This window comes from Pogona vitticeps, chromosome 1 (genome assembly GCF_051106095.1).
Source record: "Pogona vitticeps strain Pit_001003342236 chromosome 1, PviZW2.1, whole genome shotgun sequence".
NCBI classification, from domain to species: domain Eukaryota; kingdom Metazoa; phylum Chordata; class Lepidosauria; order Squamata; family Agamidae; genus Pogona; species Pogona vitticeps.
The window spans coordinates 80,518,453-80,545,926 of NC_135783.1; the positions used below are offsets into that span (position 1 = coordinate 80,518,453).

Below are 27,474 nucleotides of genomic sequence, written 5' to 3' on the forward strand. Positions count from 1 at the left end.
TTGGGAAGGCATTTTTAAAATTTAAAATCACAAGGAAAGTTAGGGAAAAGAATTCCAGACACTGCGATGACAGAAAAAAAACTATGCAGTTATGAATACCTAACTTTGTAGGGTGACTCTTTATAGGGAGACAAGCCAAGGGGACCAGCCAAGGGCCTACTCCATCACTGCCACACTGTACTACTATATCGCTAATCTCTTCCTGTGCTTGGAGTACTGTACTTGCAGAAGGTTTTGCAAATCAAAGAACACACGTACTCTAGGCTGGTGGAGACACCAGATTTACAGTACTTTCTCCCTTCAAAGTATTTTTGATTCTTATTTTATACCTATATGGATGATGGAGCAAGGCTTCATACAGTACCCACCAGCTTTGTTTTCCTTATGTTCCCTTCTGAACAAGTTAGATCTTTGGCATAAGAAGGTCAAGAGCTTTCTTTTCACTGTGACAACTACAGAGAGTGTCTTCTCATCAGCTTGGCATAGCATTTCAAATAGCAATCAGTAACCATTATTGAAATGGCCCAAGGTATTTTATTACCTCTTTCTCATAAAGTAAGCTGTAAGAGTGATGTTGCGATTATTTAACATATTTCTTTCCCTTTTAGTTAAGATAAAATTCTGTCCAGATCTTAGTTACAGTAAGAGAGGAGAGGGGGCTAGGAGTGGGGCATACCCTAGCCCCACTTACCCCACTGACACAGCTATGTTGTTGGGAAAAGACTGAAAACGAGAAGTTAACTATGTCTGGCTGATTGTGATTACAAAGTTCCATCTAACTGGAGACCCTGAAAAGCTGGACCTTCTTACCATATGGAACTATGCAAGAACATTCACTGGACAGCTCCTTTTCAGTTCTTCCTTTGCAACACAAAAATGTTGTTGGGAGTAGAAGTGGGAGGAGTTGAAGCAATCCTCTTCCACCAGTTACGTACATACTGTATGAATAACAACTACAATAGACAAGGCTTATGTGGATCTATAGCACTGGGATGTGGGCAAGGTAAAGGTAAAGGTTCTCCCTGACATTTAGTCCAGTCATGTCCAACTCTAGGGCGCAGTGCTCATCCCCATCTCCAAGCCATAGAGCCAGCATTTGTCCATAGGCAGTTTCTGTTGTCAAATGGCCAGCGTGACTAGATATGGTACGCCGTTACCTTCCCACCGTGGTGGTATCTATTTATCTACTTGCATTTATATGCTTTCAAACTGCTAGGTTGGCAGGAGCTGGGACAAGCGACGGGAGCTCACTCCGTCACGTGGATTTGATCTTATGACTGCTGGTCTTCCAGCCTTGAGGCACAGAGGCTTCTGTGGTTTAACCCGCAGCACCACCATGTCCCAATATAAAATTGTAAGTGGTACAGTCCAAATGACAGACCTGTGTTGAAACTGTCATTCTGTTATTGTGTATGTGTGTGTGTGTGTTTTACTTCTACCCTCAAAGCCCCACCAGTTGCTGGCAGAGAAATGTTTACAAGCCAAGACACAGATAAGAGGAACACCACAGTACAGAGGTGAGAAGTGGCCTCTATACTGTGGGATTAGAGATCAAAGCTTTACATGTGAGGTTACAGCTTACCTCAACACTGATGATGAGACATTGTCCTCTACAATTCAGTGGTCCCCAACCTTTTCCCAACTGTGGACTGGTTGGGGTGTGTGGCACACTTGTGTGGGGGGTATGGCATGCCCACATGGGGGTGGAACGTGCATGCGTGCATGATTGCGGTCCCCCCGCTTACGTGCATGTGCACGGAACGCTTGCAGGGAGCAGAACGCTCTTGCATGTGGCGGTGCTTGCAGGGGGCGCTCACACGCATGTGTGCAGTGCACTCACAGGGGGTGGAGTGCACTTGCGCGCATGCGCATGGTGCCGCTTGCGGGGGGAGCAGGAGATCTGTGTCCGTAGCCTGGTCCTGCCTAGGCTGCGGATCACTGCCCGGTCACGGGCCAGGGGTTGGGGACCCCTGGTCTACATCACCTGCGGGTAGAATGGTAGCCTATGGAGTGAAGAGCAGGCTGCACTGTGTACACAGCTTCGTCAACTCCCTACCCTTGAGCTTCTGTAACCTGAGGCACCTTCTCCACTCTATTTAATGATGCTTGTTTCCTGCCCATGCCTTTTTCCAAGGTACAGCACACCCGAGACCAACTTACATTAACACTCCCCACCCACCCCACCCATATTTGGTGTAACATCAGGGCAGTATCTAGTGTTTCTGCCTTGGTCGACTGCATAGGAACAACACTTAACTCATAGGGCAAGACCTGCAAGGTGGAATGGGGTCAACTTTATAGTTTCAGTCTGTGACAGTAATGTTTAGCATCTCCCTTCAGAAAAGTAACAATGATCCATTTTTACCACTCATGCAGCAATGGCTATGTCACAAACCACGTATCTTCTCAGCATGTGCAGCTCACAATATTGGTTCACAGATAATATACGCCTCAAAATACAGAAGAAAAAAAGCATCTTTTTTTGGCATTCAGTAGAACAGATAAAGAAATCCAATATGTGGCATATCTATGACTTTCCTTGGTTATTCTGTTCAATAGTTGCATATAAAATCCCACTGAGAAACAACGTAGGCGTGCACCATTTGAAAATATTCCCCTAAAAAATCCAACCTCACAAAGAGAGCCGTACAAACACCACATATTTAAAATGAAAACAAAAGGAAAGAACAAAACAATCAAATCAGGGCACAACAGCAACTCCTTTGACAAAGAACTGTGTAGTTTCCATTAGACTGTCACAAAGGTTCAGCAGCCGAGAGAACTCATACATTCATAGTCTTTTGTTATTTTTAATGAAAGAAAGAGAGAAGAATGGGAGGAGCAAAGGAAATGATGATGTTATTCATCAAGGCTAACTACACTGCGTGTTCAGTGAGACTCTTATACTTTTTCAACTCAGTAACTCAGGCCAGTCGTCAGAGTTGGCACAAGAGGCTGTGTTTCATGGTCCAAGTGTTGGATCCCAGTATCTTCTGAGACACTGCAAGATGTCTGCCTGTCTTACCCCTTGAAAAGCAACAACACTTTTCCCTCTCCAAATTCTGTTTTGCCAGTAATCACCTCAAAAAGAGAGGCAAAGAATTGCAGCAGTTGGATATACCTGTTATGTGATGGGCATGTGTATGTATGCGCTCACAGGTCATCAAAGTGCTATTGTCAAATGGCTGACACATGACAGGCAGCTGTTGAGTTTTTGAAATAGTTAAAGGACAGCAAGCCTCCCTTTTGGTTTGGCTTGGCTCAGCGATAACCTGGCTCTTCTACTCCTGGTTAGTTAGTTATGTGCCATCAAGTCGAAACTGACTTATAGGGACTGTAATAGGGCTTTTAAAAGTGGTTTTAAGGAGTGCTTTTACCAGTTCCACCCCTCCAGTGGCCAAGTGAAGGAATCCTGGTCTCTAGAGTCCTAGTCCATCACTTGATACACTATACCACACTGGGTACCAGTGTTCCCCTCCCAGCATTTTCTTAAGGAGCAGGTACATCATTGCTTGCATAAGGGATTGGTGACAACAAGGCCTTGCTGGTTCCTCCTTTCTGGGAGCAGCTTCAGTCAGTGGCCATTTCACTTGGCTACATAAGGGAGATAAAATGGCAAATGCTCAGCTAAGACCAAATGACCACGGGTTCTGTTTATCCTAGAACAGTCTCATACAGTGGCCATGATAAAATGCATTTACTTACTCTTCTATACTTCCCTTGCCCTTTTTCTTTTTAGCATTTTATCTGTTGAATTGTAAACCATTATTTTAAGATACGAACTACCTGGAATATAATGGAAGAAAGGCAGCAGATAACTATAGCAAATAAATGAATAACAACACTCATATTTAATAGGTTGTTTTCTAATCAATGGGCTATATATTCAGCTGCATATATTAACCTGGCTTAAGAAAAGAAGTTTAAGAAAAGAGGGGAGGATTTTAGATTTGGAAGGTGGTCTCAATTTCCAGGTTCTTTACTCTTGAAGTATTTTTTGATGAAGTAATACAAAGTAACATGGCTACAGAATCCAAAAACTGGGGAATTTGAGGTCAATAAATGGCCCAGCCTATTTCATGACCTATTTTCTTCTCCAGCATGCAGACTAGAGAAGATGTGTGTCACAGTAAACAGCTAAGGAAGTGCATTGCTCATTTTGGTGGGAACAAACAGGAACTATATTTTTATCTTCCTTATTGAGCTAAAGACATCAAAAGGAAATAAACAATTTGAAACTTTTGCCATTAGACTCGCTACTTGGCTGGGGTACTTTCAGACATACTGTTAACATCTCCAACTCTATTTCTTACCATTCTAAGAATTGCCAGTTAAGCCCCTTGTAAAAGTATTCCCTTCTTTGTTTTATGCATATGTAGTCATTTTTGGAATTTCTACGCCTACATTTAATTGTCTATTACATAAGCAAAAAGGCAGTCACAATAAACTGGCTCAGTTTTACTACATTTATTTACTCATTCTTCCATTATCCATTTGAATTAGCGCAGATGATTTCAAATGGCAGCTTGCCTCATTTGGATGAAGAGCAAGATTTTGCACTAAAAACACCCAAGTGATCACTCAATCTGAGCCAAATTTGAATGCAAATCATTTTGATTTCTGAGAACATAAATTCACTAGAGTAGAGCTACACTGGCCACACAGAGGGTCTGATACTGAAGTGGTATGACTGCCCCTCCTGCCAAACCTACTTTCTAAGGGTGTCCCTTTTATGCTACCAGCATTAATACTATGCTGCAATCTTTGTTTCCTCTCTTCCTGCAGAGAAATACTTTCGTATATGTTTTTTCACCCACGGAAAAATGTGTAACATTGAACGTGCTGAGTTTTCACGTGTCAGTCTGACAACAACATTTTTAGATTTAGTTTGCAGTATTGCTCAGTGATCTAGTCAGCACATGAGCCACACTGCCATATCACATTCTCATGTGGACGTCAGCAAGACTGGATTGTGCTCTTAAGCAGTTCGCAGCATCTGATATAAGTTGCCACCCATTAATGACCAGCAAACAGGGAGTCACAGACACACCTCTGTGCCACTTTATTCGGATGCCTGGAAATGCTTTAGATTTGGTCTCTGCTTCTGTCCCTACTTGATAATGTGCCCAGTGTCTGCTATATGATAATGTCATAAACTCTTCCCACTCTTCCCAGCCATTCTCTTACAGCCTGACGAACCCGAATATCAGTCACATGACATGTCAGCTGGCTGATGCAGGGAAATACTGCTGGCTGAAGAGCTGTGAAGATCTGGTCTGGTAGAGACTGAATCTGGTTAAGAACTGTCAGTACCATGTTGGTCCATGCCTGAAATAATGCAGGGAAAGAAAAGGGAAAGGATTAAGTAAATGTATTGTTGCACGGAATACAAATAGTAGTACAAAGAGTGACTGGAAGAATGTATTTCAATAGGTAAAGTGGAAAGGATATTTTTAAGAAACAATGCCGCATCAAAATGATGTGAGAACACAAAGCATACCAGTTTCACAACCATGAAGGCCATCGCTGAATCCTGCCTAGGAGCAGCTGGCTTGGTTCATGTTTAAAGATTTCAAGAGACTTTTTTTTAACCTTTCTTCTCTGAAAAGGCCAAAGAATATACAGCGGGGCAAAAGGCATTGGTTAATGCAATTAAACATTTTGAGACAACTTCTTTTGATCTTTCACCAAGTGAATGTTAGACAATTTGGGTTCAATCTCAAGGTGGGGTGGGAGGGAAGGACAGCATGCTTGAAGTGTGAATGGATAGACTTTCTCTCTCAAGCCATCATTATTCACAGAGCTGACCCAAGATGTTTTGCTGCCAGAGGGAAAAGGATGAGATGGTGCCCTCCCCACCTCAATTCAATATACAGCTGAGTTTTACTTCAGCATGAGAGCGAAGGCATTGCCATCCACTGTGGTAAGTCAGTACTGAGACTTAAAAATGGGATTTGTGATGCACGCTACACTATCCTCCATTAGAACTGAAAAGCCAGAGCTTGAGGGGAATATCTCCCTGTGCCACTGGCTTCTCCTCTTCCCTGACACATCGGATGCGATTACCTTGGCAGACACAAGAATTGCTGAGGAGATTTTTAAGGAACTGGAGACTATAAGAAATAAAACTGTGGTGTCACCACCTTTAGGTTTTCTGTTCTTACTCCTGAAAACAATTCACAATTTCAAACACAAAAGATCAATAACCTATGTGTATCTGCACATCTAGTGATTGCCTCTGGCTGGAAAATAAATGTGGTAGATTGGTCTGATGGAAATACTAACAGTTCATGCATGCATCTGAACAACTTCATCTAATTACCATAAGCATTAAGAAACATGGTTCCTGTTTATCAACTATGCCAATTTAATTAATTGTCTCTTGTTTCCAGTTGCAACTCACAATTACCCCTAGAAATATTTATTAAACTGAACTGCTCCTAAATGTAAAATTCCCACCACTCTATTTATGTCAATAAATTGTTTGCTTGTTATGCATGCACTGTTATATTTACTCTAGTTATTTGTACTTTTCTAATTATAATAATTTTTCTTTTGTTGTCTTTTTTTTTTAAAGAAGCATAGAGAAGGATCTGGTATACCTAGGAAGATAAAATGTGCATGGGGATGGCGCATGTGTGTATTGTGGGACTGCAAGCCCCACAGCCTTAGTCAGCATAGCCAAGGGCAAAGGGTGATGGGAACATCCCTCTCGGGGGGGGGCATATACCCCTCAGGCCTGAAGGACAGTGCCCTTGCTGAAGCTTACCAGAAACCTATGAGACAGATTTGAATGGACCACTCTGGGTAAGATCTTGCAAGACTCAGTCCATATGGGACACCTTAATATTTTGGGGAAGGTGCAAAACGAACACAATCAAGGAAAGAGGTCGCCTTAATTTGAAAGGTTTATTTTATACAATGTTAGCCACTCCCTTGTCCTTTTTCCTTACCTGTATTTGTGCCTCACCATCCCGGACAGATATGTTAAGTGAGCTGACTGTTGATCCAGAGCGTGGCCTCTTCTCTGGTCTGAGAATCTCCGGTCCTGCACTGAACGAGTGCCTCATTTGGCCCTGGTCGACGAGATTTTGTGGCCTTTGCAGGAGAGGCGAATCCGGCCCCCTTGTGCTGAGGGGGTCTCCCTTCTTGTCAACTTTCATATCTTTGGCAAAAGTAGCCAAGTTATGTTGCTGCTTCCTTTTCTTATATTCTGTCATTAGCTTTGATATGGTTTTGTCAGTGGCTATGGTGTAGATTTTGTTGCCAGCACTTTCCCACCATTCTTTTTTTCTGCTCTGGTCCTTCCTCTCTGTTTTGGGGCTCAGTGGTGGAAGAACCAGTATCTCCCCGCTTCCTCCTTTGGGTGTGAGGTTCTCTGACAATGAGTCTCTGATCTGGCTTTTGTCATCTTCTGAAGGAGTGTCCTTCCCAGAGAGACCTCCCGTGGACGGAGTGGATGTTTCAGACTGGAAGGATGGGAGGATGAAGAAAGGATCTCCTCGGAAAACCGGGAGTTCATCTGCACTACTTTCCAAATCCAGATGCATTTGAATGTAGTTGTTGCACAATTCCATGCACAGCTTATGAAGTCTTTTGATTAACCAAGCCCAGTCTGCGTTGCTAACTGGCTGAACACTCAGAGATGGCAGTCTGGCTCTCCACTGTCTTTTCTCCTTCCCTCTTGGTGGACTTACTTGCGCTGTCTCTTCAAAAATGTCTTCATCTTCTGAAGAGCACTGTTGGGATGAATCAGTACTCCTTTCATCGTCTTCAAAGAGGATCTTCTTCACTTGGTCCGCAGTGATGTTTTCCTGGTTCGTTACAATTGCACAGATCAGGGCATGGAAGTAGATGTTGAAGCTCATTGCTGACTGACGGTACAAGTTAGCAGCTCCACCAATTCCCGATACCTTCTTAAGCAAACACTTCAGTCCTGTCCTTGTGTCAAACTCTCTGGCTGTTCGATAAGAATCCAATAGTAAGTCAAAGATGACTGCCAAATTCTGCATAGAAATGTACCTGAGGAAGCCAGCCAGTTTGGTTTCTGGTGGCTGTTGCACCATCTTCTCTTCAGACTGAGAGGGTCCTTTCACAAACTCTTCCAACAAAATATCATATAAATTCTGCAACAATACTTGGTGGGACAACAGGCTCACTACAATTGTTCTGAAAGGGATACTTCATGCAATCAAAAGATAAAGAGAGGAATAAGATTTAGAATTTCACTAGTATCATTTGAATTACCTTGACTACTTGGAGAATTGTTTGTTCTCCAAGTAGCTTGCAACTGTTTTCTTTCTTTCTTTCTTTCTTTCTTTCTTTCTTTCTTTCTTTCTTTCTTTCTTTCTTTCTTTCTTTCTTTCTTTCTTTCTTTCTTTCTTTCTTTCTTTCTTTCTTTCTTTTTCTTCCTGTCTGTCTGTCTGTCTGTCTGTCTGTCTGTCTGTCTGTCTGTCTGTCTGTCTGTCTGTCTGTCTGTCTGTCTGTCTGTCTGTCTGTCATAGATAGCTAGATAGTTGTGAAATATTCCTCAAAATATTCCTCAAAACAGCTCTAGATCATTTCTTCCTAGCCTGATGCCTTCAATATGTGTTGAACAATTCCCATTTCTTCCCTTAGGCATACACAACTGTAGTTTTCACAGCATCAGGTAATATTCTACTGTTGTTTATTGTGGCAAAGCTGATGTTTGGTTGATTTGCAGGTGTTTTTCTTGTCCATAGTTTTGATTTACAAACTTTTTTTAAAAAACAAGACAGAAATTGAGATAACTAGTCTGTCAGTACTAGCTGGGATGAGGTCCAACACCATCTGGAGAGCATCAAGTGGAGGAAAGATGGTATAATATATTGTTTCCCATTCCTACAGCAAAACTTGCAATTCATTCGTTTCCTCTACATTTTCTTTTCCAATTGTGCACAACTTCAACCTAAACTGGTATTTAAATCTTCATGTCTTTTTCCCCAAAGAAATGTAAATTTATATCTTACTTTCCTACATGGAATTCAAGCAAATGAAAACTGAACACATAAGTTTTAAAAGAGAAACCTTCACCAGTCCATGGGTAATGTTATCTCTGATCATATGATTTAAAATAATTTTCATGCCAACTATCCAAACCAGTTAATGTTTTCAAAATTTGAATATCTCTATTATAGCCCCAATCATAAAGACATCAAACACACAAACCAGAGAAGCTATGGATTAGTTTAGTCCCAATTTCTATCAAAAGAATTATAGACCAATTTATGGTGTCTATTCTCTGCTATTTTCTCTTCTGGGGCAAACATGTAAGAAGATAAAGTAGGCACAGCATAAAGACTTAAGAGCAGCAATTCTTCATCAGTTACTTGGTTGGCAGTCCCATTTAATTTCATGGGATTTATTTGTACACAGTAGCACTGCAGCCTTCACCAAGAACACAAAAGTAGCATTTTCAAGCAGGAAAGATATTTATTCAGTGGGTGAAAATGCAAATAAACAGATCTGTTTGCTGTTCTCTGTTACCAATTTTGCTGCCCTTACACACACTGTAATTTGTTTTCTGTGTTCCTCCTCCATGCCCAACTTTCTCCCCTATTGCTTGTGTGTTAATACACTCCTTCCATTGTCCTTTGACACTCTCTAGTGGTTGTACTTTGTCATTCATGGGATCAAAGCACTGGCTCTCTGCAAAAAGTTCAGAAAAAAGCTATTGACAGGTGAACTGTCCTGGGACAGGCAGAAAATATGGATCCTTTCATATTGTCAGCTGGACAATAACAACTTATTTTGTTCTTTATTCTCTGTTTAAAAAAGACATTTTTCTGTGGAAGAGTATATGGATGTATTTCAAATATTTCCCCCCCCCGTCTAAAACCACATGGAAGGAGAAATAAAATGTTCCCTTACCCAAGCTTCCTAAGCATTGATGGCAGCATTATAAAAACAGAGAGGGAGAAAATCTACTAAGTAAAATCAACATTTCAACACTGTTCTGTATTTGCACATGCAAAACAGATGGAAAAACAAAACCCAAGCATGCAAGCAAGCAAACAAGCAAATTCACTGCAGTAGCAAATCTTGCAAACAGGTAGAAGATATACTTTTCCTAAAATACATGAGGGATGGCAGACCCTGGAAAAGTTATTTTGGAGATTACATCTCCCAGAATCCTCCAGCCAGCATGGTGAATGGCTGTGGGAGATTCTAGAAACTGTAGTCACAAAAAGCAACTTCTCAACAGTCTGGAATCTGGATGATATACTTTGAATACACAAATAAGTTCTTTATGGACAGATGTTCTTCAATCTGCCCAATCTGGGTTTTTATCCCATGTAATGAGAATAACAAAAGAAAGCACCTTCTTACTCACATGCTCAATGAGCTGCATAAATGATGGCTAATACTTCGTTGCTACTTGGCAATTACCTCCAAAAAAGGAGAGCATGCTAAACTGACCAAAATCACTTCATTAAGCGCAAAACCTTTGCAAATGTTACCTGAGACAAAATTGGAACAGGAAGGTTGATTGGGTGGGTGGGTGTATTTCTTCCCACCGTGTCTAGGCAAAACTATATTCATTCTTGGGATTCATAGAGACTGCCTTTGTCCTCCAGTAGATGGGAAAAAATAGTCCAGCTTTAAATATACTGTACTGTAGATGTAGGTTTGCCCTTTAATGCTTCCATCTGCCTCATGCCTTGTCCTGCTTTCCCCTTAACCTTAAAAAAATGGCCTTACCTTTTCTGTGTATGCCCATTGGGCTTCTTGTCAGGAGGCAACTCAATGATAAGCACACAGGACTGGGCGTGTTCAAATCCTTCCTTGTTGTTTGGTGTTTTGGGAGAACACTGAGTGTCTAACATGAACACCTATAGAAAAAAATCATGTCAATTTGCTGAACCCCTCTCCTGATTCAAGGAGCAGGTGCAACACAACAGCAGGGCACACAAACGGGTCATGTAATGTCCCTCATCCAGTCCCTTCTGCTGAACGGACTGCAGGTAAAAACATGAAGCTCAGGGAGCCAGCAATGGCCTGGGGTCATAGTACTGCACTGGATCCCTGGAACCCACAGAGGCTGGGCCATTATTGAATTTCATCATCACCATCTTAGAACTGCATAGCTGGAAGGGAATTTGCCACCATTACTGCAGTTATCACTACATTTTACCAACAACTGTGTTGGTTCTGTGTGCCAGGCAGAAGAGAACAACAGGAAAGGAGGGATACAGGAAGCAAGAAAGAGGAAGGAGGACTGGAGAGAAAGTAAGAGACAAAAGCCATAGGAGTGAGATTTTGCTTCTTGGGGTGGGGGCACACACCTGTTATATGTTGGATGCATCACCAAATTTCAATGCAATGTTTGTTTGTTTATTTAATATACTGCCCCATTAGTGTAAATGCACTACTCTGGGCCATTTACAATCAACCAAACAGTACATGTAAATTAAAAACAACAATATATGCAAGGATACACCAAAAACAGACTTTGTTTAAGGCTTGTGGGACTGTATTTTTACAGAATAAGACTAAGATTTTCAAACCAATTTTAAAGTTTCATTTTATATAACTTTCTATGTAGCTTTTTAATTTTATATAGCTTTCTCAGGCTGCAGACTCTATCTCAGCCAGAAACAGTGAGAGGCATGGCATAACAGAATGGAACAGAACATGTAAAAAGCGAACCAAGACAGCTGAAACAGAGACGACACCTGGAAGTAATGTCCACAGCATAAACTCCAGTTTGGATCAGGCCTTCTGAAGCTGCAATACCTCCAGACTTCCACACTTCTTTTAGACTATAGTTCGCCAAATCCTGCAGCCAGTGTGACCACTGCTCAAGGCATATTGGGGATATTGAGGTCTGTTGTCCATAAAAGTGACATTTCCCTACTCCATAGACTTTCACTAAAATGCTAAGAAAGTATAAGTGCTTGGGTTGTTTTAATTGAGCAGAGAATTGTTCGTGTCATAATGAAAGCCATTCACCTGTTGGGCCATCGCCCTTATTCTCCAGTACTCAGCTTCGGCACTAGGGGAGAGGCAAGGGGCTGCCACTTTCACCTCACAAGCGTCCCCACTAAAGTTTTCAGAGCCACTATGAAAATAACCCAGCAGATTCTGCAGGGAAACAAAAATACAATATCGGACTGTTTACCATGTTTACTATATGTGAAGCCGGCAAAAGCACAGATGAAAAGAAGAGTGAGATTATGTCTTGTCTTAATCTCCCCACACCCTCCCATATAGCATCCCGCCTGTTAAAACAACACATTGTATATCAAGGAAGTTCCTTCCTTCTTTCAAAAAAACAAAAACAAAAAAAACCCCTAACCTCCACCCCCAGGCTTACAGATATATTCAGTTCCCAGAGAGGCAGGCATGCTAGTCGGTGGTCTGTTGTAACAAAAATAACAAACAATCTGGTAGCACCTGAAAGACTAAGAGGGTTTATTTGTCACAAGGTTTCATGGATCGTAGCCCACTGCTTCAGATTCAATGTACTGTGTTCAATGCACTTCTGAACTTTGTGACAAACTTCCACTAAGGTTGTTGATGCACCTGTCTTCTCCATGATTTGCAACAGTCTGTGACAAGAGGATTTAGCACAGGCTGTGGGATCCTTAAGAGGAAGCCTGACTCCCCCAGGAGTCCTACAGAGATACAGAGATCTCCAGGGCAAAGAATGCTTGTCATAGCTGGTATCTGTCCCAGTAAAGGGTTAATCCCAGGAAAAAAACAAGACAGTCATAGACAAGCATTTTAAAATTCATCTGGGTATCTGTATAAGTCTTTGTTGCAGCAATTTCAGACCATATTAATAACTTATTTCTAGAGATACCTATAGCATCCATGCAGATTTTACCTTCACGGGTTCAAGAGTGGCTGAGAAAGCATCCTGTAATGCACAGCATGCAAGCCTCCACATTTCTTCTGTAAAAACAGGACCAGCTGTCACTAGTACATATCTATAGGTAAGAAAAAAAGACCACAAAACACATTATCCAGTTTTGCCTCTCTCACTATACAATTGATGGCTCCCTTGAAGGAGCCAAATGAGACCTAACTGAAATGGAGTTACATTTAGACCAATGCAACTGGGGAGATGAACTGTGAGTGCTTTTGTTTGTACCTCCTATGTAACATCTAAAAGAGATCCTAATGCATCTTTTAGCCAGGGTTAAGTGTATAAATTTCAAGTACAAGTATTTTTCAGCAGTATAATATAATAAAATAGAAGAAGAAATAATGGAAATATGAACCATTAATGATAGAGAATGTTTCAACAAGAGTATCATTTGGGATACATTGAAAGATGTGATGAGAGAAATTAAGGAATGAAATTGTTTTAAAAAGACAAAGACAAAAGCACTTAAAAAGATGGAAGAAGATTGTTGGAGATGAAATACATAATTAGCAATGTCTGAAATTACAGTTCAGGCCTAGAGTTGTTGAGCAGCCTTATTTTGTTAAAATCTCAGTTTCCTGTTTTCACTGTTCTGCTAAGTAAGATGTAGAGACAATACCTTCTTCAAGCTTGAAGTAGGTATTAATCGCCTCATTGTTATTCTATATTAATTAGCATGTTATTCAGTGAAAAGCAAGAGCCAATCATGAAACAGCAATGCAGCTTCCACAAATTATATTTTGCTAAGAAACAAACCAAGGTTTGCAGAGAGACAGGACATTCAAACATTGACTTAATTCTACCCTTGGATTGCAATGAACTACTGTAGAAAAGAAATCTATATTACCTGATACATGAGCACCCCACTCTAGAGATGGTTTCTGTGGGCTCTGCTACACAAGCTACCAGTAACTTAAAGAGGTCTTTCAGCATTGTGTTGATCATATTCTCATAGCCAATATCTAAAGAAGAATAAAGTTATTACCAGAGGCTTTGGTGGTAGGGAATTACAATAAAGAGGGCCCATGATTACTTATTATAATCATCCTTCTTCAAGTATATTCTGTCCATTCATAGATAAGGACATAAGTCATGCACGAAGACCTAAGGTATATTTTTGTTTACATACACAGTGTATGTGTTGAATTATTTCAGCATGAGGACCATTCTCTTTTGGTACCCTTTAGATGAGGATCCTTTCTTGCTCTTGGCCTCTGGCCTGAGGCCCACCTTAGAAGCAGAGACAATTCAAATGCTTTAATCAGAGTAGAGATGCTTGCCTACCCAGGATCAAGTTTCTATACAGTGAAACAACCAGACGATGTTCTATTTTTACAGTTCTGTGATATACTGTATGGTATTGGGGGAGAAATTCCTAACTACTTCCACCACTGTTTTAGTTTTTCTATAGTTTTCCTAGGTGGAGAACTATTGTGGTCCTTGACTTGAGCTTTAGTAAACATATTCCTCGGCAAGCAGATATCTATGATGCAGTGTACCTTATACTAAATCTTAGCTAGGGATGCCTGGCTATAGAGAATGTTGTTGCTATTCTTCAGCATTTTATCCTGTTTACTGAATCCAGTGCCTATGTTTTTCTCCAGTCCCCAAAACATGGGAAAATAAAATCAGCATATGCAAATCAAAATCAAATGTACAAATAAATCAACATACATAATGTGTACATAAACTGAAATTATACCTTTTTACTTTTAACAGAGCACTCTCCCCACTCTGATGGTAGCTCATTCATGTTAAATCTCAGTCTCAGTCATGTTGCTGTTAAGAATAAACTCCAAGAGTCAAGTGTGGCTGTAACAATTAAGTTTAGTTGCTGAGAAACATTTCTCTCACCTGAATGTATGAAACTCTGAATGTGCTCCACTACCAATTCACATGAAAGGCCAATAGCATGCTTGAAGTTAGCAGATGCCATATCCCAGTACGAATGATCACTGTGGCTGCGATGAAGCCAAAGCGACATTGTTGGGAGCAGAAGGTGTACAACCGCATAGATACCAAATCCAGGTCCTAAAGGAGAAACACACAATTATGGACATCAAATACGGCTCAGGCTTACTTATGTTACTTTATGTCCTAATTCAGATTATTACCTTATATAAATACATTCATTTCCCCTTTTTTTCCTACTGGCTAGGCAAAGAAAACACAATGCAAGACTAACTTTTCAACTTTTAACTAAGGCTCCAGAAAAAAAAAGAGGAAGAAGAAAAAGCCCATAACAACAGCAACTTCCACCTCTTCTAAACAGAGGTAGAAGTCGTACATGCTTTTCCAACATTAGTCTGACAGTTCAATCAATTACCAGGTGTTTTTGTAACATCCCTCAATAGTTCAAAGAGGAGATCCAGAGTGGGAGGCTGGTGCTGACGAGGACAGTTGGATATAGCAGTGGTCAACTGTTCTAGCAGAATGATCCACACATTAATAAGGCCTAGGAAAATAAAACTTCACGTGAGAAGGACCTTGTACTACAATGTATGTTTTCTACATTCTCAGTTCTTTTCCCAGTTCAGTCTAGTTTTCTTTCATTAGCAACTGTGAGATATTGATCCCATTGTTTCGTCTCTGAGGTTCCTGGTTAAGAATGAATTAAGTCATTCAACAAATGCAATACTTGCAGAGAAGAATATGACCAGATGCCTAGTCTGGTCTTCCTTTGCCACCATTTTGCGGACGCCTCCCCATCCAAGTACCGGTCCTGGAAATACAGGAGATTTTTCTGCAGAATACAAGGGTGTGGTCTGCTTCTAACAGGGTGGGGAAGAATAATAGTGTTGGAATTTCCAAAGTCCAAGTCCCTGCTGAGACAGAAGTAGCCTACATGCCTGGGAGCAAATTTATCTTTGTTGTCAAATGGCAACGGTGATGTCAGGCTACAATCTGAGTCTTCCACAGCAAGACGCATTGAAGGCAATGATGCAAAATCACTCATTCTCTCTAACAAACCATGTTCAGTTGGTACCATTTCAGTTCATCCCACCTTTGGGCCTATAGAATGATTCTGCTTACCTGTGTCATCATCAAACTCAGAAAGGACACACTCAATGGCATCCTCACTGCTTGCAGAGCGCTCCTGTATTCTTTGTGGTAAGTTAGAAAGTTTCCCACCAAGGAATATAGGCTTCAATGGCATTTTGTAGATTTTGGCAAGTAACTGAAAGGGCACAGAGATAGTATGACTCAGATGGGACACGCACTAGCATCTCATGTTACTCAGAAAATTGTTCTTAAGTTTAGCGTGGAATACTTACGTATTCATAAAGCAATACTACTATATCTTGAAATTCTATTTATTTATTTAAAATATTTTGACTCCATCTTTCTGCTAAAAAGGACTCAAGGTGACTCACACCATTAAAAACACAATGTTAAAAGTTAAAAATAGTAAATTATTCAAATATTAAAGAATATTTTATTAATGTTAGGTGAAAGCATTGTGAAAACCAAATGCAAACGAAGCAAAAATATATAAACCAGCCCATTTATTGTCTCCTAGACAATCCGTCACTGAGAAAAAGCCTGCCTGAAAAGAAAGATCTTTGCCTACTTGCAGAAGGACAGCAAAGATGTCTAGATAGCAGTGCTTTTAGGACATCCGCCTGGGCTCTTAGTTAAGGCTTCAAGGCTGCCGCAGGAAAAGAAAGGAGCAACACATGCCTGATTTCTAGTTTTAACATGTCACCTGTTCTCATATAGTTATTTCAGCAGGAAATTCCATATATCTGTCTTATGGGGACCAGGCTGGTTTGCACACAGGGTTTTCTTGCCAGAGGGTGGTGAAGGAACACAGACAAGATCAGAGTTTGAAAACATATTGTAAACACTTTCTAGGCAATCCCAATGCTCTGGAAGATAAAGTTCTACTTTGTTCTGCCAGGAGTATGGACTACAGTTCCCATGCTCCTCAGGTCAGCGTAGCCAGTAACCTTTCCAAAGCTCTGGGCAGAACAGAGGCAAAACCTTGGTTGCTGTAAGTGCTGCTTTGTTGTGCTTTCAATTGGGAAACAATACAGAACAATACAGAACACTGCAGCTCCTGTGCCTGCAAACTCCCACTGTCTCCCATCTGGCAGTCGAAAGAACAGAGAAATGGGTGGCAATGACATCCGTGCTCCCTGTAGCTGTGGAGAGAAAGCCCACATGGCCAGGAACGACAATGGCTTGCTGTGTCTGTCAGCCTGGGAAATGCCACAGAACACAAAGGCTCTTAATGCTCCTTCTTTTCTTTCTTTTATAGCAGAAATGAGGAGGGAGGGGGGAGGGAGGGAGCAGTCCTGGCATTCCCTGGACTGAGTGATCTCTAGGACCAGCCTCGCCCTTTCGATTCTTCTCCTTCTTCTGCCACCTGAGATTGGACATCATTATTTTAGCCCTGACTTTGGATGTGGCACCTTTTTTAGTCTCAAACCATTCCTCAGTCACACCGTTCTCCTTCCTGAAGTTCTTTCCCCATTTATTTTACCCTGAATTATCAGCTAGAACAATCGGTACTTTTCCTTTCTCATTATATGGCCAAAATATTGTAGTTTCCTGCATTCGTGTATTTTAATTTTTGAGGTGTGTATGTGTGTGTATTGATTTGTCCTAGAACTTCTTGGTTGTTTACCTTCCTGAGTCAAGAAATTTGCAGCATTCTGTAATAAATGCACATTTCCAATGCTTCTGTCTTTTTCTATAGTAGCGTGTGTGGAAGTCCACATTTCCATGTGATACAGTAGAAGTGGAAATACGTAGAGTCAGAAGATGGACATTCTCAAAGCCAGATTTAAGTTTTTATCATGTATTGGCCACTATTCTATTTCAGAGCTCTACTGGTGCAACAGGAATGACATCAGTGGCTGACAGATTGTTGCTAAGTACAGAGTTCTTGTTTTGATCTGGATGTGTGCATAACATTTTATAATTCTGCATGTGCACTTCGAAATTGAGGAAGGAATTATTTTAGTTAGTAGCAATCGACTGCAGCCAGCAGTATAATTCCTGTGGCACCTGCAGAACTCTGCAAGACAATACTGGCCATTATATTCTTCAACTTACAAAGCTGCTCTAGGCCATCTCTGTTCAAAGCTTTACAGAAAGCTGTACTCCCACTGTTCATTCACCCACCGTCTTCACGTACGTAAGTCTATAATGGCTGCAGAGAGAGGAGATGTTGCTTTTTTGGACAACAACTAGCAGAATTCCATAGCCACCATGGACATCCCAGCTGAAGGATTTTGGGAAATGTAGCCCCCAAGAGCAATGTTTCCCATTTCTCTGAAGTTGCTTCTCGGTTACCTCTCTCTCTCTCTCTTATGACAGGACAAATGAAAAGACTGGTTGCCAATTAGTCACTTGTATTCCCCATCAGAAGAAAGGCAATCATATGCAGCCACGAGGAGGAAGCTAGAGTGACAACTGGAGCAGAACATGGGTACTGTACAAGTTTGAAAGAGACTTGAGGGAGAAACAGCTCTTACATTTAAGTTGACCCTGAGCTTGGAGTTCAGGCCAAACTATGTGGTTCACCAAACCACCATTATCACAACTTTTCAATCACCCTCCTAGCGGTTTCGGCTATTTAAAAGGAAATGTTATAGAAAACTAACATTCAGTATCTAATTTCTGGGGTTTGTCTTTCATGCCAATTCTTCCCTCCAATCCATGTGTATAATATTGTAAAGAAAATAATGTAATGGTGATAAACCTGATCCAAGCACCACTTTTTAATCTAGAAGATACTGCTTGAATAATAAAAAAAATATGTGCTGTCAAGTCAATTTGGAGTTATGGCAATCCTTTTCAGGGCTTTCTAACAGAGAGTATTCAGAAGCGGTTTACCATTCCCTTCTTTTGGGGGGGGCACTCCGGGGCCGTGCAGCTGGCCCAAGGCCACACAGGCTGGCTCTTCTCCCAGGAGGCATAGTGGGGAATCAAATTCCCAAGCTCCAACTCTGCACTCAGATACATAACTCGCTGAGCTACTGCTTGAATTCCTGTGTGTATTTCTCTCTGCTGCAGTGATCACTATATTCAGCAAAGCTTCTCTCATGGTCACTGCTTTATCTTGCTTAGATGGCACGTTCTTTGTGAGCTGGGTTTAAATGACCGCAGAGAAAGGTGTAATTTTTGTGCACCTGAGAACACCGCCTGAGGTAATCGAGAGCAGGAAGGCACAGGTCTGTTGACATGGAATCTGTTCCCAGCACACAGTCACCAATCTCCTTGCAATCTGCTTCCCCTGGTAAGGGAAGAAAGTTGGATTTCAAAAAATGAACAAATAAACACAACGCAAGATGGTCTGTACAAGGTGATTGTCATAAGCTGAACTGGTCTCTGTGAAATTCAAATGGATTTCTTCAATCACAAAAACAGATGGAGATTATGAGGATTAATGGTGTGTTTGTGGGAGGGTGCTGGAAGCTAAAGAAGTTGTTATTCTAGCAGTGAAGGAGCTTTGTGCAGCACTGCAGTCAAGACTCTGCTCATGACCTGAATTCGATCCTGAGGGCCCAAGTAGCTGGCTCTCAAGACTGACTTTGGCCCTCCATCCTTTTGAAGTTGGTAAACTGAGCATCCAGCTCCCTTGGGGCAAGGCAATGAGTAGCCTGCATAATTCAATTGTAAACGACCGAGATAATGCTTTAAGCACAATGGGCTAATGTATAAGCAGCATGCTTTGTGTTGCTTTGCTTTAATTATGTTTTTACACATATTTATAGATTGCTGAGATCTCATTAATTCTAAGTAGCAATTTGTTATTCAAAAATAATAAAAACATATAATGCCACAATGCACAAAATTAAAATACAATGGCCAAAATCCTCTTACATGGTTGCACTGGCATAACCTTTGGGGTTGAACTGCCTCAAGTTATGTAATCACTGCATCCGTTATCTGTTGCATGCTGATCCTTGCAGCTCATTATGTAATAAGAGAATATCTACAGTGATTTCTTGAAGCAATTTCCCTCCAAGAGTTACAACACTTTGTGTTACGCCAGTATAATCATGCAAGGAGATTTAGACCAGAATTTTACACTGACCCTGAAAGAGATGGTAGGCCTACATAGGGAAGGCTTGCACAAATAAGTAAATAGGTGGTTGTTGCAGGTATGTCTGTCCCATGCCCCAAGACAATGCAAAGAGCAGACACAATGGGTGCAATTCTGGTGGCACAAAGAATCTCTAAAGGAGGGCCAGTATGCCATTGTGTCCCTTCATGACTAGCTGTTACTTTACTCTGTGCACTACACAGACTGACATTCTGTGATTCGCTTCTAATGATGCAGGAATATGCTGGATAGGCTGAGAAGATGATGCAATACTGCATGCCGGGGCCTGAGGATAAGTAAATTGCTCAGAAGCAAATTTTCTAGTTCCAGATGGCAGTCTTTATTATTTTTCAAAACTAGAATCTTTTATTAATCACAATAGTCCCCTTTAGTGGTTCTCTTAGTTAAGAAAAACATAACCAGGAGATTACTCCTGTTCTACCTTTTGTCTGAGCTTAGATTTTGATCCAGTCTAAGCTGTAGTTATTATGACACAATTTTTTTCTTGTTACAGTACACTATTCCATTCTCATTACTAGGAAGGAACAGTTTACTTTACCAACAGAGAATGAGCACACCTATATCTTATTAAACTTTGTGGTTGCTGTAGGTATTTATATTGTAAGCTGCCTTTTAGGGAAGGAGTCAAATAAATAAATAAATAAATAAATAAATAAATAAATAAATAAATAAATAAATAAATAAATAAATAAATAAATAAATAAATAAATAAATAAATAAACTCCTTCATACAGTACTGCTTATCATTTTTATCTGTCTTACATAAACATTAAGTCTTACAGTTAATATGTTTTGTCAGGTATTGTTTTTCAGTTTTTTGTAACTAAAAAGAGCCTTACCTAATCCTTTGACAAACTTCATAAGGCACGTGATATAGCTGGTGGCTGCATTTGCAAAGACTTGGATGTTGTCTGTATTTAGAAATGCTTCAAAGACATCAAAGACAGGAGCCTGACATTTCCCTGAGGGAAGAAGAAAAGATGAATAGGGGTTGGACATTCACATTAGCAGTTCCTAGCTATGCGCTATGCTTCTCAAGAAGTCAGTATTTTATAAATTGCTTCAGGTTAATTTGTATCACAATCCACTGTGTTTTTATTTTGAAGCAAGTTCCAATGTGTTTAGCTGGTTAACGATGATGATGGTGATAAAAACAATGCACTTTTAAATCAATCCCAACTTATGGTGATCCTTTCTGGGGTTTTCCAGGTAGACAATACTTAGAAGTGGTTTATCATTCCCTTCTCCCAGGGACACTCCAGCTTGCCCATGGAACACAGAAGACTGGAAATCAAAACAAGGAGTCTTGTGATGCTTTAAAAATTAACAGGGTTTATTCAATTTTGGTATGTTTTGTTGACTGTAGTATCTGATGAAGTGTGCATCTGAAGAAGTGGACTCCACAAAAGCCAAGTAAAAGAAGCCAGTCTTTCAGGTGCCTCAAGACTCCTTGCTGTTTTTGCTACCACAGACTAGCTACCTCCCCCGCCCCCATGATCTCCTTTCGAACAGCTGATTGGTCTTGTGTTCCTGATGTTCAGGAGTGAGTTACACTCATGCACACCCTCCAGCTAGATGGGGTCATTGTTCTTTACCTATTTGTAGGACTACAACATTGATCACCAAAAAGACTCCCCAAATAAGCCTTTCTCGCCGATTTTCTTTGCTACTCGCTTTGACCCTATGGCTAAAATCCTGTTGCTCAGCATAGTAAGTCACAAATGGAATAGGCCTATTTGAAGCAATAGAACTTACGGAAGAGCCGACTCACCCAATTCCCACTGATTCAACAGGCGTACTCTAGTTGTGACTTACTAGGCTAAGCAACAAAATGTCACCCTATTCTGTTCATTTCAAGTATACTGGTTTGATCCCTTCTCCAACAAATCTGATCATGTGGCAAAGTTAATTCAAAACAAATCCCCCCTCTCCATCTCCAGTTTAGCTACATTTTATTTATGTGCTATCTGCAATTAGTGGAGTGTTTTATAAAACAATGTAATCATTAGTCCCATTGGGCTGACACTGATGTTCATTCATAGCAATGTCACAAGGGGAGATCTGTCAAAATTCCTTTCCAATTCCAAAGATCTGCCAGAACAGCTCAGCTTTTGCACGTCAGTTTTGTCAACTATGTTTAGGACCAATTTACTAAACATTGTTATTTATTATTACTACTTTTATTGTGGTTTCTATTCAAAAACTTACTTTGAAAAAAATGTGAGAATGGGAAAGACAATACAGACAAGACTTACCCATTGAATAGTCTCCAACAAGATAGTCCTTCACCTCTGATTTGCTGCTACTGCGCACAGTTTCTAGAGCACTAAACAGTGGCCTCCAGCCTGACTGAATTCGAGTCGAGCACACCTCCACAAGCTCACCGATTGATGTGACCACCTGATACAATCGGGTTATAAAAGAATCATCTAAATTGTTGCTTTTAATCACTTTAAAGCTGACGACATTTTAATGTATGGAACATTAACAATTAAATTGGAAGAATAATAGGCAATGTTTACTTCTTACTTCAAAAAGCTGTTCTGGGAAGGGTAGTTTTAGAACACTTTTCTGCATTTTTCTGAATTGTTATTTTTTAGATTTAAAATATAGAAAGCAATGCACTGATAAAGACTAGCATGAGTCAGTAACAAGTGAAAGAGACAGATTATTTTATTCAGAAGTAACCTTATCATTAATGCATTCTTTTCTGAAGTCATGTTTCTATGCTCAGGGTTGGCTGAAGACTTATTTATGTCTAGAGCAGATCTACTGAAATCGGTTGGATAAGTAAACTACCATTGATTGCAATTGATCTCTAAGCATAATAAAGTTTGTATCTCACTGACTGAGGCAGAAGTGGTTTTGTATACATAACAGGAGAATGTTACCAAGTTATATTTTCCCATTAGCTAAAACACATATAGTGGTGCCCCGCAAGACTATTGCCTAGCGGGATGAAAAACTTGCTGGACGATTGAGTCCAGTGAGGGTTTTGGTGCCTCACAAGATGATTTTTCCTATGGCCCTGTTTCGCAAGACGAAGCCCCGGGAGGCTTCTGAAAGTGGAGCTTTGCTGGGGCGGGGGGGCGGGCTGTGTGTGCTCTTCTACAGGCCCGCCCCTGCGCGGCAAAGCGCTGCTTTCAGAAGCCTCCCGGGGCTTGTTCAGCAGTGGAAAAGCACCCAGGAGGTTTCTGAAAGCAGTGCTTTGCCACGGGGGGGCACAGGGGGTAGTGGGCATGCCCCTGCCAACCCACCCACCCATCCCTGGCAAACTGCCACTTTCAGAGGCTTCCCGGTGCATTTCCACTTTCTGTTTACCTGCTGGGCAAGACTAGGGAAGCTTCTAAGACCCAGCACTGATCAGCTGTGAGGTGGGGAGGGGCTGGAATGGAGAAGAGCACAAAATGGCTGCCGGCTGCCTGCTGAGTGCCAGCTCTGAGCTGTTTGGCGCTCTTTTTACTGCTGTTCTGAGGCTACCAAGGCAGTGTGGAAGAGCTGGGCTCAATCTACAATTTTTTTTGTTTTGGACTTTTCCCCCCATAGAAACGCATTAATTAAATTTTAATGCATTCCTATGGGAAACCGTGCTACGCAAGACAACACTTTCGCTGGATGGCATTAACCGTGGAACTGATTAATTTCGTCTTGCGAGGCACCACTGTATATTGAATATGTGGTGGGGAACAAAACTCCAAAGCAGCACCATGTAATTGACTTTTGTATCTTAGTCCCCTCCAACAACGTTGTTTATTTATTACTGATTTTTTTTAAAAGGCTTAGCTTTCATGAATTTAGTGGTTGTAATCCTATGTTGCAGTTACACAAATGCTGTACATTTTAGACACAAATTGCCATAGTCAAGAAATTGCTGCACATTTTACTGGCCAAGATCTAGGTTACCTAAAGGAGTGTCTCCTACCATATTTACCTATTCTGAAATAATGAACCTGCAGATCCAGGGTTCTCCCTTCCCAGTGAGCTGAACAGGGTTGGCTATGCAGCAGGGTCCTTCTCTAGACAAGTGTCACCCTGTTTGCGGAATGCCTTCTGAACCTTTTATTCTCCCAAGTTTTTAAAGAGCTACAGTTTAAGTTTAAGAAAGCAAAGCTTCTAAGCCCCACCAGATCCAACTTGCCTGGTCCTGCACATCCTCATCACAGAGTTCCAGCTGCATGATGCGCTCAAAGGGGCGGAACAGTGCCTCATTGAAGTGAAAATGCAGGGGCTCATTCCAGTCTGTCAGAATCTCAGTAAGAATGTCATGGATGAAAGAGACAGCCTTCCGAGAAACATGTCTCTCTTTATGACAGGCAGCCTGCAAAGACAGGAGAAGAAAACACAGTGAATTTTCAGAAGGAATTGGCATGAAATACGGGAGGTCTCTGCCTCGTAAAAATTCAAGTACTAGTCTCAACTAGAGTAGACCCATTAAATCAATAGGATTTACATCATTACCTCATGGGAACCACCCACTCAATCAATGGGATGTACACACTGCAGAATTACCATTCAGCAACTGATTCACGGGGTCTACTCTAGCTGTGACCAGTGATTGAATTTAGGTCTCTGTCTTTACCAATGAGAACCAGAACATTACTCCAAAATATTATCGGAAGAGTCTATTGTGCTTTATTTTGCCACCTTTTATTTGCCAGACCACACAATTCCCTTGAGGACAGGCCTATTAGCATATGGGCACAGGGAAATGTTCTGATCTGATAGAACAGAGCCAGTGTGCAAGTAAAATATAATAATGATCTGCTGTCAAGTCAACTTGGACATTTCAGGGTTTTCCAGGTAGAGAATACCCAGAAATGATTTACCATTTCCTTCTTCTGGGGGCATCCTGGAACTGTGCAGCTCACCCATGGCCACAAAGGCTGGCTCAACTCCCAGGAGGCACGAAGGTGAATCAAACTCCCAACTTTTGCCTCCGCAGCCAGATACCTAAACCACTGAGCTATCCAGAAAGCTTGCAGGTAAAATAAAGAAACTGAAAATAAACAAAACAATTGCTAGACATTCATACAAGAAATGAATGCTACTAATTTTACACTGGTGTTTTTTGGAACTGATGGCTAGGAATGCAGCTCATCATACAGGATTATTTTTCTGACAATATCCAGAGATGTTTTCCTCAACCTGGTATCCTCTAGACATATTGGACTTCAGCTCCCATCAGTCCCAGCCAGCATGTCCATCAGATAGGAATTTTGGGGTGGGGTGGCCCAAAGTACCAAGAGAACAGCCAAATGGAGAAAGCGTCTCTAGATCTAAACTCACCTGTAAGGTTTCTCCCATCTACCATCTTTTAATGTGTCTTAAATTTGCAAAGACTTCCATTCTGCAACCAGAAAACTGTAATAACCCACAGAACGCGTCATATAGTTCCTCCCACCCCTCCCAGCCAGAGTTCTCTCACCTCAACTAGGTGAGGGGCCACCAGGTTCCAACACCGCATAAGATGAAGCAGAGGGCGCGATTTACTCCTTACAATTCGAAGCATGGCCCCTCCCAGGCGGAACAAGTGGAGGGCACTTTTCCTGTCCTGAGTGGATTTTACTTCTCCTACAATGGGAATAAAGTGCAGAACACTTATTAATATATATGAAAGATGAATATCAGTGCACATGCAGGTATGCAGGCATGCTCTCTCTCTCTCTCTCTCTCTCTCTCTCTCTCACACACACACACACACACACACACACACACACACACACACACACACACACATCACATGAATTGCACTTTCTGACTGAGAAGCTTACCTGGCATTGCCAAGGAGTAATCCACAGTGTCAGTGACTGAGTGGAAGAGCTGAGCTTGAGAGGCTTTCTTCAGCTGATACAGGAAACCACACAATGCCATTAGATTCAACTTGTCAACAGCATCTTCAAACAGCCTGCAGGCAAAGTGGCAGGATATTTAGCTAAGACCATTTCCCATAGTGCAGAAGGAATACACTGAACCATTCCTTCCTCCCTATCTTGGCCTCCCAGATGCTCTTGGACTAAAACTCCCAGAAGCCTTCACCACTACATGTGCTGACCATGATTTTTGGGAGCTGCAGTCCAAGAATATCTGGGGACCCAAGGTTGGGAACCACTACACTAAGCAGACACAACTATCACCCTTGTTCCTTATACAATGATTTATGAGAATGGCTTTAAGGGCTGGTGCAATCCAAAAGCAGAGAGAACCTAGATGACATGGTGATTCAGCATATCAAACGGAACTAGAGTGAAAGGAGTAAGATCCAAATATGATTATCATCTATTCCATTTCTGTCCTTATAGGCAACTAATAAAATCCAGAAAAGAGACAGCGCTTGAAAAAGATGGAATTGGACAATAGCATTACATAAAGATCCTCATATGATGTGTAATGAAGTGGTTATTTACTGCAACTATTAAGAAAAACATATGCATTCAACACAACCAATATTCAAACCACAGTTATTGAAGGTGGCTTGTTCAAACTAACCAGAGCTAAAACTAGCCACACTTGTAGGTCCTGATAACAAGAAAAGTTACAGTTAAGGAAAGGCAGCTATGAAAGTGTCTTCCCTAACTTGTGGAAGTAGGAAAGGAAAGAGAGGAGTGCAGGAATACTTGGCTCAATGAGGTTCATTCCTGTTTATTCATATTGTCCTACAGTACAGTTTAAAACAATGTACAAATGTGTCAAAGGGAAGGGGATGAGCATCCAGGAGACACTTCTGCACATTTCTACCTTTCATGCATATTACATTCCCTGACTAATTCTGAGAACAGCTGAAAAACTCCAAGGCTGTCACTGCTGGCTGGAAAGGAACTGAGCAGGACAGTGAGGCCTTTGAGCATGCGCAGCAGAACAGAAGGGGAGGTTCTTGCCAAAACTCTCAACACTTGAGCACTGTGAAGGAAATTCTGTGCAGGTGGGGAGACTCTTACGTAATCTAGGGAGATCATGATGAAGCTACAGTTAAATATATTATTGTCTTTGCACATTTATGAAAGTCATCCAGGACTGTCAGCACCACAGATGAATGCCAACGCAGTAAAGTTTACGCTGCCATTTTCTGAAGAAACGTCAGCTCACTGTCAATGCGTTATTGTCCATACCTGTCAGCCTGGGTAGAAAGAGTGAGGATAGCCTTGGCAGCATTACTTCCACTCATGAGGCTGCCTCCGCGGAAATCAAACGCCCTCCCCTTGCTAGCCTCCTTGATGAGTTCTTGAATGGAAACTGGCTGAATGACGGGTGTGTTCCTCAGTGCAGTCTCTTGCTCCGGGTTCAGTTCTTGGGAAAAGTCAGGGGCCTGATCTTCTTCTTGTGGCCCTCCTGGTGCCTGCTGTGCCTGGGTAATTGTAACGGGTGGCTGAGGTGTGCCATCGCTGAAGTGAGCATGTTCCAGAGTGCTGATGTACTCGCATACTCTGAGAAATCAAAACATTCCCAAAAAATTCACTGATGGTTTCAGAAATGTTTAAAGATTTCACAAAAATGTTGGGAAAGGCAA

The 27,474-nt window shown here is 41.3% G+C and overlaps 1 protein-coding gene across 2 annotated transcripts in view; it reads right to left on the reverse strand.

Moving 5' to 3' along the window:
* Positions 1-2,283: 2,283 nt before the first annotated feature.
* ARFGEF3 (ARFGEF family member 3) overlaps positions 2,284-27,474 on the reverse strand; it is a 97,178-nt gene continuing 71,987 nt past the window's right edge. For both annotated transcript variants that reach the window (XM_020778763.3, XM_020778636.3), the window contains exons 19-34: positions 27,077-27,391; positions 25,742-25,875; positions 25,396-25,541; positions 24,109-24,288; positions 22,226-22,370; positions 20,810-20,932; positions 19,033-19,136; positions 15,926-16,070; positions 15,219-15,347; positions 14,747-14,923; positions 13,740-13,854; positions 12,851-12,953; positions 11,974-12,105; positions 10,723-10,853; positions 6,954-8,181; positions 2,284-5,328 (exon numbers count right to left, since the gene is read on the reverse strand). In XM_020778763.3, coding sequence (XP_020634422.3) covers positions 5,137-5,328; positions 6,954-8,181; positions 10,723-10,853; positions 11,974-12,105; positions 12,851-12,953; positions 13,740-13,854; positions 14,747-14,923; positions 15,219-15,347; positions 15,926-16,070; positions 19,033-19,136; positions 20,810-20,932; positions 22,226-22,370; positions 24,109-24,288; positions 25,396-25,541; positions 25,742-25,875; positions 27,077-27,391 — 3,499 coding nt within the window. In that variant the 3' untranslated portion in view covers positions 2,284-5,136. The remainder of the gene's footprint in view (positions 5,329-6,953; positions 8,182-10,722; positions 10,854-11,973; positions 12,106-12,850; positions 12,954-13,739; positions 13,855-14,746; positions 14,924-15,218; positions 15,348-15,925; positions 16,071-19,032; positions 19,137-20,809; positions 20,933-22,225; positions 22,371-24,108; positions 24,289-25,395; positions 25,542-25,741; positions 25,876-27,076; positions 27,392-27,474) is intronic.